Here is a 16,323-nt window from a genome sequence, read left to right as displayed (position 1 = left end):
CCCAAATGCACTTTCAGGATTGAAATGTCTCTTGTTTATATTAAAGTTTCTCTGCCCTGCTGGATGGCTGACGTGGTTGAAAAGACCAGCTGCTCATATGGCTAAGTGAAAATAAAAGTAGAAAATGTGTGGGAAAGGAGAATGAGGAAGAAGAAATGTTTTTACACTGGTGAAATGAGGGGGGAAAAGGGTGAAAGTTACAGGTCAGTCCTGACTTCCAGAGACTTGTGCTTTTATTTCAACTATATTGCAATGAGTGGCCCCCCTGCTAATCTGAGGAGTGCCTTCCATGTGCAGTCTGTACATTGGGGCAATTTGCATTAGCTGGAGCCTGGAAGTTATTTGTTCCCGTTAAAATATTAATGCATTTATGCAGAGGCTGTAACTGGTCTAGGAGCTGTTTTTAATAGAATGTTGAAGTTCACATTCATGAAAAAAGGTGGGATTTTCTTCCTGTCCTTATTTTGGAAGTGGGGGAGAACATCCTGAGAACTGTGGACACTCATCACAAGATTGCCCTGAAGTGCCAAACACTGCTGTAAACTTGGCTTGGGAGGGTGCTGCCTTTTGCACTGTCCAGACAGTGAGAAGGTGGTAAAATCCAGGCCAGACAGGATGTGGGAGCTCCATCAACAGGAGTCCAGGGTCTGCTGATCCTGTTCCCTGCACAATCCCCCCTCTCCTTCCTTCTCTCCTTCACTCCTTGGATAGTGGTTTTTTGTTGGTCTCAGAATGACTAAATATTTTCTGTGAAGTATTTCAGTGCCTGACCTTGTGTAAATGAAGGAGCTGCATTGCATAAATAGTCAGTCTGAGACTGAGCATGAATTCCTATTTTCAAACAGATCCCTGAGAAGCTGTGGTCTAATACAATATATTGTGTGATCTAATACAAATACATTGTGTGATCTAATACAAATACATTGTGTGATCTGATACAAATACATTGTGTGATCTGATACAGATACCTTGTGTGATCTAATACAAATACATTGTGTGATCTGATACAAATACATTGTGATCCAGTACAAATACATTGTGTGATCTGATACAAATATATTGTGTGATCTGATACAAATACATTGTGTGATCTAATACAAATACATTGTGTGACCTAATATAGATACATTGTGTGATCTAATACAGATACATTGATCCTGAAGCTTTGTACCCAAGCCAAGGGAAATGGTTTCTAACACTGTTTGCACTTGCTGTGGAGCAGTTACTAACTTTTATTACCAGCAGATTGCAACAAAGAGATCAGACAGCTGAATTATGAAACAACCTATTTTTCAGGCAATTGCAGATCATGGATATGTACTTTATACTGAAGGTAATATAAAGGCACATCAAACAAGTATTAAATTACTCTGCTAGCACATGCAGTCTTCCAAGAAATAGGATTAAAAAAAAATTTAAAATCTATAAGCCTTTGCTGCTGCCTCATTCTAACAGAAATATATTTGAGCCACTCTTTTTTATGTCTTGGCTGAAAGACAGGAGTGGAAGTTTGTTTCCTCACTCACCGTCAGCAGATTTTACCATTCCAGTGTAATTTTTTCACTTGGGTGTGCATTTTAAAACCTTGTACTTCTCATTCTCAATTGCGTATTTTTATTTTGTGTCATTAATTGCACATGATTATTTTGTGTCATCTTCCATTTGACTAAGAAAGTCAATCCACTCCCCTCTATAGTGTTTCTGTTTGTAAAAGCATTCTGATCAATATCAGGATTTTACAAAGGTACCTTTACTCTTGCCAGAGGAGTTGTTTGAAGGGAGTGGCTGTGCTGTAGTAATGCACTGTCTGTGGGAAATGCTGTAATCTCACATCAGAGGCACTGATGGCTGGGAAACCTGTTTCTGTACTCATTAAAACAAACTACAGAGCAGAAATACAGTAAAGAGTTTTCTACAGCAGGGTAAGGAGAAGCATGGAACAATAAAAAGAGAGGTCTTGGTGGCAGTTTCAAAGTGTGACTGTTATGGTTCTTTGTAACTGCTGCAAACCCTGGAGTGCAGCTCGAAAACATGATTGAAATATTTTCATGCAATTCAATAGATGTAGTTCTGTACTTTGTAAACAGTAAGTATGTACTTCACAGCTGCCTTTGAGATGGGCATGAAAAATACCAGGAATTCAGTGTGTGTAACAGTGGAAGGAGTATGTGGTGTTTAATAGAGGTTATGGAACTGTGTCTGCTTTCCTGTGCATGTCACACTCAATAGCTGCTTTTATTTGAAATACATGATAGAAATGCATGTAGAGAAGAGTTAAACAGTGCATTTTTGACATGAGTTCAGAAGAGAGTATCAAGGCTTATAAACATACCTGAATTCAGTATCTCATAAAGCACAGAGTAGGATGGGGTTTTCAGGGCATTGGTTTGTTTGAGGTTTTATGTTTTTTATCTTCCTTCAGAAGCATGTGAAAGAATGAGCATCATGGCTGTAATTACTGCTGTGGCTTCTGAGTTCATGGTTGGGGTTTTTGAATACCAAAGATAGCATTTTTCACATCACCCCTTGTCCACCTTTTGAGGTATTGCAAATAGGTGGGAGTTGTGATTGTGAACAGAAATTCTGGAGCTCTTGGAATTTAAATATGTAAAATAGTTTCAAATTGTGTTTAAAAGGAAATTGAGCATGCTTGTAGAAATGTTCCATTTGAAGTAGTGTTATTGTTATGACAAATGTAGAATTACATGGATTTTGTTCCTAATGTATTGCAGAAGAGTTGAAAAAATGCTGGTTGAACCACTTGTTTATAAGTATTAAATAGGGCAGGCTGATATTTGAAATTCTTGTGACTTGCCTTTGTAAGATTGTTTTGCTAATGCTGAATCAATGCCAACAATACTTTGCTGTCATGAATACTGTAATAGCTGTTTGCTCTTGAGGTGTACTTGATCTAATCTTATTATAGGTGATGCATATAATTTTCAGGGTTTTTTCACTTTGCATTCTTTAGCTGTGGAGTTGCAGTCTAACATGCTGTCTGTTGTTCTTCTCTTCAAGTCGTGTCATTAAGACAGACATGGAGTTGGAAGTTCTGCGCTACACCAATAAAATCTCCAGTGAAGCTCATAAAGAGGTAATGGATCCTTTACTGTTAATAATTTTTGCTCTTAGTGTAGCAGTGGTACTCAGAAAATGTCCCCAGCAACCCAGAATTGCTTAGTAATAAAATAATGGAAAGGCTGGATAGAAATAAGAGGATAATATCCCTCCTATTACAGCCCAGTAATGTACCTTGCATTGCCCTTGAACTCACCGGTGCGTTTGTGATGTGTGAGAAATGAAGTGTGGGTTTGGGCAAGAGCTCACCTCAGCAGAAGGTGACCTGCTGCAGGCTGTCTGTTCTGTGTGCACAAATACCTGAATCATGATGGAGAAATAAAAGATCAAGATTATTCAGGCCCATGTGCAGCTCTGAAAAGCTGAACCAGCAGGTAACTGTCCCCAGATGCTGAATGGCTGGGGAAGTTTTTCCATGCACAGTGTGGGACAGGGAGAGGATTCCTCAGAGCTGGGGGAGTCCCTGGGGCAGTGCTGAGCCCTGCTCTTCTGTTGCCATACCAGGGTGGCAATGCCAAGTCCAGGCTCTCGGGCTGGACCTGGCATACACAGGGGAGCTGCACCCCTCCCCTGGTGGCCATGACAAAACCAGCCCGGCTGTCACTCCTGTGCTCCACACAGTGATGCAGATCTGCCCAGGAGTTCTGAGAGTGGTGATGGCCAGGGGGAGCTTAGGTTAAACCAGCTAATGAGGTTACTGTCTCAGCTTGTCTTGGCTGCTGCTCCTCAGATATCCAAACTATGAAGGGTAAGAATATGCCAAAATGAATATTGAAATTGAAAACTCAAAGGATAGCCATTTTGCATTCATGTTCCTTGGTTTTTCGTCATCCTTGAATAAACTTATCACATCTGAGAGTATTTTTTTCTGTAGAGCAGCTGCCTAGAACTTCTAGAACTTCTATAATACAGAAACAAAGTAATGAAACTTTCTTAGCAAATCTGAGAACAAGAACCAGATTTATGACTTGTAAACTGGTGTTAACTCTAATATTTTTCTATTGATTCAAACTATAAAAGAGACTCTCCCATGTAGGATAATCCAGTTCATAGCTTTGTTTTGCCTAAGTAGCACAAAACACCTTGCTGCCATGTTCACCACAGCTTTCACAATTGAACATTGGTGTTTTGGTGAGCTGCACTTCATTGGGATATTGTAGTTTGGCAATTAAACTTGCTTTATTGCTGGAGACTGCAGGCATTTTTAAAGATTTAAGTGTTTGATTCCAGTGTAGTTTTAAAATGCATGTACTGATGTAAATTTAAATGAAGTACAGATGATATTTTTGTAATATAGGTTTCTCTGGAGATAGTCATAAGTCATAAATTTATAAATATGAGATTTCCTCCTGCTATGATGGTCTCATGCTAATATGTATCTTACAGGTAATGAAGGCTGTAAAAGTAGGAATGAAAGAATACGAGCTGGAGAGGTAAGAGTTCTTATACTAATTATAATAAAACAAGATAATAGCTCTGTAGCAGGGGGAAAAGCAATAGCTGAGACAGTGCAGTAACTTAGATTCAGTTGAGACCTAGAGTTCATTGGTGTTTGAAGGCCATTGTCAGTATTATTTTGTTATTTGGAGGTGGTACTTCATCTGTTTCAAACATGCATTTGATGAGGGGTGATTATTTTTTGGTTAAGTGTAGCATATCTGTCTTGCTGAAGTTACAGTAATTTACAGAGGCTTGATGAAATAGCTGTTTTCATTGTCTGAAGCCATCCAATAAAACTGTGTTTATGGTTAAACATTGCCTTTAGTCTGGTTGTGTTTGAAGGCTGCATGAGTGGGTGTTTAAGTGTCTTGTGGAGGGCTGTGTGCCATTACATTTTGTCTGCAATTACAAGGCAGCAGTACCTGTACTCAGCCTGCACAAGGAGCTCAGATTACACCTGTGATGGGTGCTCTACAGCTGCTGAGAAGTCAATAGGAAGGCAACAGATATCTCTGGTGCTGGAAAGAATGTGCTGTACAGGCATCCATGAGGGGTTTGGCTGGTCCTAACTGATACACTAATGATGTGTCTGGATCTAAGGAAAACATTGCCTCCTCTCTTGAATCAATATTTACATTAGAACAGCAGCATTTCTCATATAAAGCATGGTTTTGATCATCAAGTCCATTTATTTTTAGACTGTACGTGGTATTTTCAATTTTTAAAGTATTTGCATAATGAAGAAATAGCAAATAGCAATCATATGTCAGTTACTGTGGTTTCTTGGCAGTAGTTTTTCAGAGGCTTGTAAGCAGCCTAGAGCAGCACCCAGGGAAGGGAATATAAAGGAACCACAGTATTTGTCATCAGGATTTCAAGGTAGCTCAAAAGACAAATAAAGCCCTTAGTTCCATTTAAGCAGTTTAAATTTCTGGAGATACTATAGTCTCATGCCTATAATTTGTCGGTGCCTCAAACTACATTAACACATACCACCAAGTAACAGGGAAAATAAAATATTGTTTACATTCTGTCTTTATTTTTGAACTTTGTGTTTGTGTTCATTTTACTCACTGGCAATGCTCTATGTGCCAATAGTGAGATTTTGGCTCTGGAAATCATTAGCAATCAAAAATTTCCCTAGAGCAGATTTTCTTCTCGGGTGCTTTTAAATGCCAGTTTGATTTAAATGTCATACAACAACTACTTATATAAGCACTCCTATGTAAGTCTACAAGGTATATTACCTTTTTTTCTCTGGGACTTTCATTCTTCCCTGGCTAGCTCCTTTCACACACATCAGCCATTTGAAAATATTATTTATGTGTTTCAATTGAAAAAAATAAATAACTTAAACAGCTACTACACCAATTTAAAATTGCCTTCTATTCTTCCATAAATCTTGATGGATTACACTTCTTGAAAGAGTTTGAAGTTATTTAGCTAATGAAAGAGGTCTTGGCAGACTGCTCTACTGTGTCTGCCTTGGAGACTATAATTAGAATTTCAGTTTCTTTTACTGAATTCATCCCTGCACCCATTCCTTTAGGGGAAAAGGGCCCTAAAAATTTAAACTGTCTGCTATTCTTCTGTCTGCTAGGAAGAATAATGGCAGAGATCCCAAAAGCAATTAAAATTGTCTGTTACTGGATGTAGAACCTAAGTGTTGCCTTTTCTTTGTCCATTTGGTTAAACACTGGTAAATTATTTGAACCAGTAATGTGTTAATGCTGAGATATATAAAAAATAAATGCATTTAACTGCAACTCCAATCAGCCCTGACTTCTTTTCTGGTTTGATATTATTTAACTTTAACGTGTGGTCGGTTGACTTTAAGGAGACAGCCAAGGCAATTATCTACAGACAGTAATTCACAGCATGTGTAATTGCATATGAAGTCATTTTGGTAGGTCAGATTCTGGGTTTTCTCTGAAGCAGTTTGTTTAGTATTTGTGCTTATCTCATGTTTAATTAATCTTCTTTAATTAAAGGGTTTTAATTATGAAACTGCTCTGTAGTGAATATATTGTTCAAAATATAGCAAAATGCTAAAAAAAGTCTTCAGCTTGAGAAGTGTGTGAATAAAATCAGTGATTCCAGCAAAGCTGTGTATGAGCATGTAGACAAAGATGTTTTGTGTCTATATAAAAACACACTGAAAGCACTAATTAGGAGCTACAGTTATCTGTTTCAGAGTTCTCTTAAGGCCTGGAGATAACTCCTTTAGATCAGTGTTTATCAATTTCTAGATTTTATCTATATATTATCAAATTAAGTGTGGAATCTTCTGTTCATTGCCTCATTTGTTCCCTTTTTGTTAAAAAGAACACTTTTAAGATTAGGGTGGCTACTTGGAATGTCAGTTTGATTGGTGAATGATGTGAAGGTGTATGCTGTAGCAACAGGTGAGTTACTTCTGCATCAGGAGTTCAGGACACACAGCTGTTGTGTGCATTGCCCATTTTTGTGGGGGTTTATCCCCTTCTTTATAGCACTGAAGGTCCAAATGTCCAAAATATCAGAATAAGACTCCCCAACACTAAAGCTGTATTAAATTAAAGAGAGCATCATTTATTCAGGCCTGAGGTTCATGCTGGAGATCCTAACCTAATGTGGACATATGGTTCTTATATGCAGTTACTATATGCATATGAAAATTTACCCATTACCATAAATCCCACCCCATGTTCCCAGAGGTTCAGTCCTTTGTTTTTTCTGTCATGGCCTTCTTGAGCCAGATGTCTTCTTTACTTCCAACTCTCCTTGCTGAAAGCAGCATGCTGAAAGCACGTTAGAATGAATGAACCCTTTTGGTGTCACTGTGATAGGAGTGTGTGCACAGTCCTGGGTTCATTGGATGATGATGTGTTTATTTCTCACTGCCTTGGGGACACCAGGCAGCATTAAATCAGCCCTAACCAGCCATTCCCTTGTCCCACACCCCCTGGATTGTGTGACTCTCTCTGAAACCTCTGTGGCTGCTGAACACAGGAGCACCTGGGGGTTACCATGCAAACAACTGTGATTGCAGTGCCCAAAAGCTGGGGCCTCATCCTGCAAGGGGAGCCTTGTAAAGCAGAGGAGCATTGGCCAGTGTACCCCTGTACAGTGTGCAGGGAGCTTTGGCAGGTGCACAGGGGGCATTGGATAATGTACAGGGGACAGTGGCTAGTGCACAGGGGACAGTGGATAATGTACAGGGGACAGTGGCTAGTGCACAGGGGACAGTGGCTAGCAGACAGTGTGGGCAGCAGGGGAGGGCATTCTGCCCCTCTGCCCCTCAGTGATTTCCCACCTGCAGAGCTGCCCCAGGCTGGGCCAGCCCAGGAGGGACCTGGAGCTGCTCAGAGAGCCCAGAGGAGGCTCCAGGATGAGCAGAGGGATGGAGCAGCTCTGCTGGGAGGAAAGGCTGGCACAGCTGCCATTGCTCACCTGCACAGGAGAAGCTTTGGTGTGACCTAATTGGGATCTTCAGTACCTCCAAGGAGCTAACAGGAAAGATGGACTGACTACTTACAAGGGCCTGGATTGACAAGACAAGGGCGAATGGCTTCAAACTGGCAGAGGGCAGGGTTAGACTGGATATTAGGAAAAAATTCTTCATTGTAGGGGAAGTAACTGTGGGGATTTTGTAGCAGTTATTACTAAAGTTAAACTCCACTGTGCTCTAAGGGCAATAATTTGAAGAATAAAATGGCAAGAAAGCAGCTACAGAGGTTTTTTCTTGATGGTTTACAATGCTTACAGACTATTTTTACGCCTTGCCTCGCTTACCAGCTGAGGCTGATAAAAGTTCTTTATCCCTATTCTTTTCAGTGCTGTCCCTGATTCCAGAGCAGAGCCTGGGCTCTGAGATGAGTTGCTGTTGTATCTGCCAGTGTTAAATTTCACTATCTGGGAAAGTCTGAGAGCACTCTCACAGATTATGGCTCTCATCTTTCATTTTTCTCTCTCTCCTCTGCTCCAGTGGAATAAACTGAAAATAAAACACACATTTTATTTCACTAAAAAAGAGAAAATAGCCAGAATAATTTTATTTTCCTTTGGGCATTTCCTTTTAGTGAAATGCTGGTGATTTTAGCTAATCAGTATTTGCCACTTACTATTTCCTGATGATTTTGCTCTTTTAATGTTTTTGAAAAAGTCACTGACTTCTGCAGCAAATGATCTTCAAAAATACTTGGTTTTTTTATGAGATAGATTTTCAGCTCAATTATAACCTTGGTGAGGCCTTCACATAAGTGTGCATAGATAGTAAATAAGAATGTCCGTTGCAGCTGACAAAAATACACAGGAGAATCTTTCACAGTAGATTTTTGGTGTGGGAATGGTGTTGAATTGTGTCATGACCCTCACTGCTATTTGTGTATGTTTATTAAACAAGATACCAGCACTACAATAGTCTCAAGCAGCATGTCAGCCTGCTCAGTTACTGATACATCTTTTATGTCTTTTTCTTTTTTTTTTTAACAGTTAATGTTGTGTAGCCTGGAAATATCTTGACTGCCTTATTTCCCAAACTGCCTTGCAGTCAGAGGTGATGTGTTTTTCAGTGTAGGGTGCTGCTATCAAAAGGTTACTTTTCAAACTTTAAAATACATGAGAAACAGAGAGAGAGGTAGAAGGTGACCTTTTCCTGCATTTTAAAAACCTCAGTGCAATCCAGTAATTTTTCCTTTGTTTCTGCAGGCCTGTGTGGTAGGACAGGAGTCTGCCTGCTGTCTGGATGGTGTTTGGTGTAAGATGATCCTGTACCTGATATTATTTATTTCTCTGTGTATCTACTTCTAGCACAAGGGTTGAAGGAAGAAATGGATCAGCCACAATCTGTGTTTTTAGCAAGAAATCTCCCCATGCAGCAGCCCAGGAGCTTCTGTTCAGCATGGCTGCGCTGGGGCTGGCAGGGAGGGAGTGCTGAGCCAGTGGTTTGTACCTGTGCCAGGGGCAGCAGGGCTCATCCAGGGCTTCCTAAAAATGGTGATAGGAAATGACCTGCAGTGTCCAGGGCCAAGCAGGCAGCTTAGTGCTGACAGCTCTGACAGCTGTGCTGGGTGCTAATTGCTTCATTGGAGTGAGCTGCTGAATCTCATGTGTTCAGGGCCCAGAGGGAAGTCAGGGGTAATGTGTGTGCCTGGAAGAGCAGCTGGATTCAGAGAGACACTTCCTGCAGCCTTCCCCTCCTGCCCACCTGCCCCACGTACTGCTGGTCCTTTCATGTTTTAAATTAGGCTGTCACCACTTGTTTCCTAATCCAGCTGAAGGCTGTAAATAGTCTTTAAATGAATCTAAATTTAAAAATTGCTTTAGAAAACCCCTGAGCATTGTTCCTGTTCTGTGACATACAGAGGCACAATTGCAAATGTGTGCGCACTTGACTCAGCAGAAATGGGGAGAGGATTACCTGTGAGCATGGAGCTCCTGTCTCAGCACCTCATCTGCTTTGGGAGATGTAAATTCACTGCAGAAGGCTCAGCTGCCCCAGCCCTGGCAAACATATGCCCCCTTCCATTTGCCCTGCTCTCCCTGTTCTGCCCAGCTGAGAGGGGAAATGTGGGAGTCGGACACTCCTTGGGGCACTGAGACCCATTTTACCTGAGCTGCTGCTCACTGTGTTCATGGAGGTTGGTGATGGACTCCATTAGCTGCTGGGAGGGAGCAGGGCAGTTCCAGTACATTCCCAGTAACCTCCCAGCATTTTCCCTTTGCAGGAGCTCCTGGGGGAAGCTCAGGTGTTCTGTCTTTCAGTCACCTCCTGGTGCAAGAGAACTGTTTCATTGCACAGGCCACTCTTGTGACTTGTGATTGAAATTCACATATTTGGGGTTTTTTACCTTCTACAAAAAAGCTGTGAACTGGGACCATGTAAGAGATTTAAAATAAGCCCCTCTATCATCACAGAGATACCAAAGAGCAATTACCATGCTGATATTGGAAATGGTTGCCTTCAGAAAGAGAGCTGTGGCAGCATGTGCCACGTGTGTGCATACAGAACATAGCTCAGGGCATAGGTGGGAGATAACTCACGTTTGAATGCTGTGTCACTGTTTGTCCTCACAGGGTTAGTAATACAGTAAATGTGATAATTCATAATTATCCTTTGATTGTCTTTTTGGAAATTAAAAAACAGTAGCATTTTAATTTTGTAACATTGAAAATTGCAAGCATTATAAAGTTCTGTGGATGTTTTCTACAGTCACTGTTAGTCACTGCAGAGACTATTACTGTGTTAAAGGAAGAACCAGCTTTCTTCTCAAATTAGCAGTGATCTGAGTTTTTACTGAATCCAGTGTGGTGTTGAGATAGTGAACTAATTAACATTACTAATGACAAGCTAAGATTGGAGATATGTGAAATGGAACTCATTGTAAGAGACAGCAGGCTGAAATTATTATTTGATGTGGATTTTGTTCATGCTTGTTCAGACAAGTCAAAAGTAAAGATTCTACGTATGTGAGGCTTTATCTGCATTGTAAGCTTTACCTCAATAATTTTTGCTAATTACTGATGAAGCAGAGAGATGAGAACTTTGTGGTTTTTGGCCATCTTTTGATAAGCAGAATTGCTTGTGATCATAATCAGAGACCAGAAGCTCAACTTGAAGGAAATGGATAAAATACAATTAATATCATGATATTACACACTGACCTGAAAATTAAACCTATTTTACACACATGAAAAGAAAAAGAGCAGATTTTGTTCCTTGCTGCTGGCAATACTGCTGTATAATGCTTTTCCAAATTTGTTCTTAGTGCATCCTCATTATCATAGTGTACAAGTGACACCTCACAGCTTATTAAGCAGCATTTTTAATGTCTATTGTGATGGCTTTGTTGTTTGGTTTTCTGTTGTTGCATCATCTGTCTAGGGGATGAGTTGTGCAGAATTGTGTGCTGTTTTGGCAAGTGGTAGTTTTTTGGGTGTGTGCATTATCAGCAGTATTGAAAAATGCAAGATCAGGGTTGTTGTTACAGGATGATATTCATCATAGAATCAAGGGTGGAAGAGGCCTTAAAGGTGAAGCCACCAGCACTGTAAACCTTACACCACTAACCCAGTGTCAAATACAGATTCCTCTTAATCCCCTGCAGGGGTGGTGACTCCACCTTCTTCCTGAGCAAACTATTCCACCAACCAAACAGTGAAAAATATTTTAATGCTACCTAGTCTGAGTCTCCCTGTCTCAGCTTGAGGCTGTTTGCTCTTGTCCTCTCACTGTGAGCACAGCAGAAGGGTTCAGCCCAGCTCCCTGCACCCTCCTGTCAGGGAGTTGGAGAGAACGAGGTCTGAACCTTCTCTTCTCCAGCCTGAACCAACCCAGCTCCCTCAGCCACTCCTCATGGGGCACCTTTTCTAGAGCCTTCGTGAGCCTTGCTGCCCTTCCCTGGACACACTCAGCCCCTCAATGTCCTTTTTCCCGAGGGGCCCAGAGCTGGGCACAGCACTCAAGTGTTGGGGCCTCTGGCTGCTCAGAGTGACCCCGAGAAAAGTTGGAAAGTCTCTTTTCCCAGCCTGGCACTTGAAGAAGCAGTCAGGGCTCTTCATTTCTTGGTCTCAAGGTTGTTCATTGTTCCTTATCTATAAAATTCTTTCTCCTGCCCTGCCCAGGTCCATCCAGCAGGACAGTTCCAGGCACTCTGCCTGCCCCCAGGGCAGTGTTATGGCTTTATACTAAAAACTACGTGTGCAATGTTTACAATTACTTTCCAATACCCATCACCTATGTTAGACAGTGAGCTTCTACTCTAAACCAATCTGTAAGTGCCAACATCACAGCAGGAGATGGAGGCCAAGAAGAGGAAGGAGAAAGGCTGGACACGCCCAGATCCCTCCATCTTGCCCCCTGAACCCCCATTCCAGAAACCCCAAAATCGACTTTTTCAGTTTGTGATAAATTCACTATCATTCTATTTAATTTGTCACGGCTTGCAAATCTTCATCTAAGGTTGGTACCTTGCTCTATGGGTCGTAATCAAACCCACAGGGGCATCCTGGGCTCTGTGCCAGGGTCTCTGAGCCCCCTGGCAGGGGTCTGGGCTGCTCAGGACAGACAGAGGGATGCTCTGGGTCCTGACACTCGAGGTGTGGCCTCAGCAGTGCCCAGCACAGAGGGGCAGGCGCTGCCCTGCTCCTGCTACCCTGCTCCTGCTGATCCAGCCCAGGTGCCATGGGCCTCTTGCCCCCTCGGGCACACTTTGGGTCACACTGAGGCGGCTGCTGAGCTGCAGGATGTGGCACTTGGCCTTGTGGAACCTCACGCCCTTGTCCTTGGCTCATTGATTGAGTCTGTCCAAGTCTCACTGCAGAGCCTTCCTGTCCTCCAGCAGATCCACACTCCCACCCAACTGGGCATCTGCAAATTTACTGAGGGTGCTCTCAATCCCCACATCCAGATCATCAAAAAAGATGCTAACCAGGACCAGCCCCAAAACTGAGCCATGGGGAACACCAGTAGCAGCCAGCCCCAGCTGGATTTAGCTTCATTCACCACAACTCTCTGGGCAAGGCTGTCAGCCAAGTTTTGTACCCGTCAGAGTCCACCCACCTCAGTCCACAGGCAGCCAGTTTCTCCAGAGAATGCTGTGGGAAACACTGTCAAATGCTTTACTAGTCTAGATAGTACATATATCCACAGCCTTCCCCATATCTGGTGAGTAGTCACTTTGTCATCAGGTTGATCAAACAGGATCTGCCTTTTATGCACCCATAGTGGCTAGGCTTGATCCCTTGGCTGAAGGAGTTCTTGGGTAATTGATACAACTTCTTTCTGGTAGTTTTCTGTTTTCTTTTGTGCTTCATTTTCATATTGGCTCAAATACCTGGATCCATGGAGTGATTTTGTTAGGCCCTTGGAGCTTGATTTGGGTCCCTTGTGCAGTTTAGTATAACAGTTGAAAATTAATCCTGTTTCAGTCCCTCAGTCTGCATTAAGCTCTGATTTCCACTCTTGGTGATTGGTGTCTCTGCCCCATCCTTCAGCCAGCTCAGTGCTGGAAAGCAGCCTGGGCTCCAGGCAGAAGCAGCAGCTTTTGTCCAGATGGGAGTGGCTTCAGGGGACCCTGTGAACAGGGTGCAGGTGTTTGTCAGTGAGGGGATGTGCAGATTTTTTACCTGCCTACAGAGCACCTCTGTGGTCATTTGTTTGGTCCCTGCATAAAGAAAAGAATGTTGAAATGTTCCCAGAAACTGGAGAAAGTGTCATGGTAGACTTAGTTGCAAAGCGTGTCTGGGTGTTCCTGAACCTGCTTTCTCAGCTTCCCTTTCCTTAAAAATTCTGACTTCTGCACCTGCCTAAATTTGGTCCAGACATTAGAATCATAAATTGAGTGCTATTATCTTTTATTATCCTTAAGGTAGGAGGTTTGCATATCCCAAATGACAAATTACTGCCTTTTCCTCTCAGAATAGCTCAAGTATTCAAAAATCTATTGAGGACAAATTAAGCTCTATGCTGGGACACCAACACCCTTTTAACCTAAGCCCTTGCTGCATTTCTGCTTGCTCTGGGTTGTTGAACACAAGTTCAAACTTCAAATATTCAATTTGAAACTGAAAGGAAGATTATGAGGCATTAGTGATTATGTTGGCACTCTGTCACTGAACAGCACTTATGTGTTGTGTGCTATGTGGGTGGCTGTGTATTTGCTAAGAAGCATAACTGAAGATGAAAGTTTAATTATTTCTTCAAGGCAAATCCTTTCTCCCGTGGACTTAAACTTGCATAAGAAAAATGAAAATTCATAAGGAGTTTAAAAATTGGCTAAAATTAAAAACCATTTATTTTTACCCTATTTATTCTTCTGAATAATAAAATTTCCCCATGGGTTTTTGGAACATATGTAGAATAATTATACTGTAGAAGTGGTGCTTTAGCTCAGCTTCTGGAGCTAGGGCAAACATTGTGATTATGCTGCAAGCTTAAATCTGGGTCTTACAGAAAATCTCAGTCAAGGCTCTGTTGCCATCAAGTGCAAAAACCTGTGACCCATGGATTGGTCCCTGTGGGAGCAATTACTCTTTGCTGAGATTTTTTTTCCAGCACTGAATATTATAAATGTCAAAAAAAAGTTTAACCCTCAGTACCTCTAACAGAATGTTTTCATTCCTGCTGGCAAGAATAAAAATTTTTAGCTTATATTTGCATGTTTGAGCCAGGATTTTTTAAAAGGCTTTTCTTTATAAACAACTGAAAGGTAAAAGTGCTGCCTTTTAAGTCCCAGTCTGCCTGCCTTGGTGAAGACAGAAGCAGGGCTGGAGCTGCCTGGTGCTGCAGTGCTGTGCCCAAGCCTCTCCTGACGGGGCTGTGCTCATTGAATGCAGAGTGAGCTGATGATTAAAACCTCTCATCTGGTGGTGGCAGCAGGGCCAGAGTGTGCAGGGAGTGTGGGGTTGCTTAGGAACAGGGCTGGATGTGTTCTCAGCTGCAGCCCAGCACACTTTGGTGCTCTGTGGAGCCTGAGGGCAGCAGGAGCTGCTCTTGCCTTCGGGGAAACCCACATCCTTTGGGGAGGTGCACTTGGTGTGCATTTCTGCTTCCTTATTCTGGTGTTTGTGTCATGTGGTAGTGGGCTCCTAGCTACTTGTCTTGGTTTGGAAAGACAGGAGTCTGCTAAGGAAGGCAGGAGCCTCCCCTGAAATGGAGAATGTAAACCCTCCCCACCCCTCCAAATTGCTATAAATTACAAATTAAGGGGCTCTCAGGCAAAAAAAAAAAAAAAAAGGGAGCAGGAAATAACAGTTCTTTAATAGGGAAAAGAAGAAAAATAAAAGGATAAAATAAACAATGCAGTACACTAGAACAACACTGACAGAGTCAGAACCCAGCCTGACACCCTGTGGGTCAGGGTGTTGGTGGCAGTCCCATTGGAAATGTGGCTCAGCCCTCCTGCAGTGTCAGGGGTGGTTCTGCTGGAGCAGGGGGGATCTGTAGAGAAGGATGTATTCTTCCTCTGAAGATCCAGTGGAAGGAGAGGCAGCTGCTGTTCCTCTGGGGAATCCCGTGGAGAAACCGTGCTGGTGTCTCAGAACCTCTGGATTATATCTGGGCAGCAATGCTTGGCTCCTCCCTCTGGGCTCACATCTCCCAATGGGATGTTATAGTTCTTATCAGCCATGAAGTGACATTCAATAGCTGTTATCAGCAGATGTCCCCTCTCGAGGGAGGTGTGAATGTGGTCACTCAAAGAGAGAGATAAGGCAAACTGCCCACTTGACAAAAGACAATCTGCCATACAGATGGTAATAGAATATGTCTTGCCTTGCAATCTGGAACACTGCTAATTAACATTGGCTCTATGATCGAGAAGGTATGAAAGACACCTTCTAATTAGAAATTTACAGTTCTTATAGAAACAATGGTGGAGTTAAGACTTGATTGGTCTCAAGTGAAAACCACTCACACACTATTGGTGGCTGTTGTAAAAAAATGTATATTTTATTATTGGCTTTTGCAAATATTAAAATGAATATTATATGTGTTGTGTTAGAAAGTAATGCTGTATTAATTCTCTTAAATAGCGTGTTAAATATAGTTTTAGGTTATAACATAATGTTAAAATAGAAACTATGCTATGTAGGATACTTTTTTTAAAGAAAGGACTTGCAGTGAGATGGCAGCCACAGGACACCTGAATCTTTCAGAGAAAAATAATTTATTGCTCCATTATCAGGAGAAACGAACTTCTTCCTGCCTCACTCAGCAGTGCAGATGCCATTAGGATTCAGAGGAAGAAGCTGACACTGCCCAGACAGAATCCTGTGTTTGAATGCAATTTATGCATCATGCATGAGATGTATGAATATGCAACA

At 42.0% G+C, this 16,323-nt stretch overlaps 1 protein-coding gene across 1 annotated transcript in view; it reads left to right on the top strand.

Moving 5' to 3' along the window:
- The window catches only part of PEPD (peptidase D), a 150,823-nt gene that overhangs the window by 39,497 nt on the left and 95,003 nt on the right, over window positions 1-16,323 (top strand). Inside the window, exons 8-9 of the mRNA XM_054269377.1 lie at window positions 3,019-3,094; window positions 4,465-4,511. Of these exons, the coding sequence (XP_054125352.1) occupies window positions 3,019-3,094; window positions 4,465-4,511 (123 nt within the window). The remainder of the gene's footprint in view (window positions 1-3,018; window positions 3,095-4,464; window positions 4,512-16,323) is intronic.

Source organism: Melozone crissalis, unplaced genomic scaffold, assembly GCF_028551555.1.
Source record: "Melozone crissalis strain CALT ecotype California unplaced genomic scaffold, PUWL_Pcris_2 ptg000007l_1, whole genome shotgun sequence".
NCBI lineage: Eukaryota > Metazoa > Chordata > Aves > Passeriformes > Passerellidae > Melozone > Melozone crissalis.
This window is presented reverse-complemented; position numbering and strand designations above follow the sequence as displayed.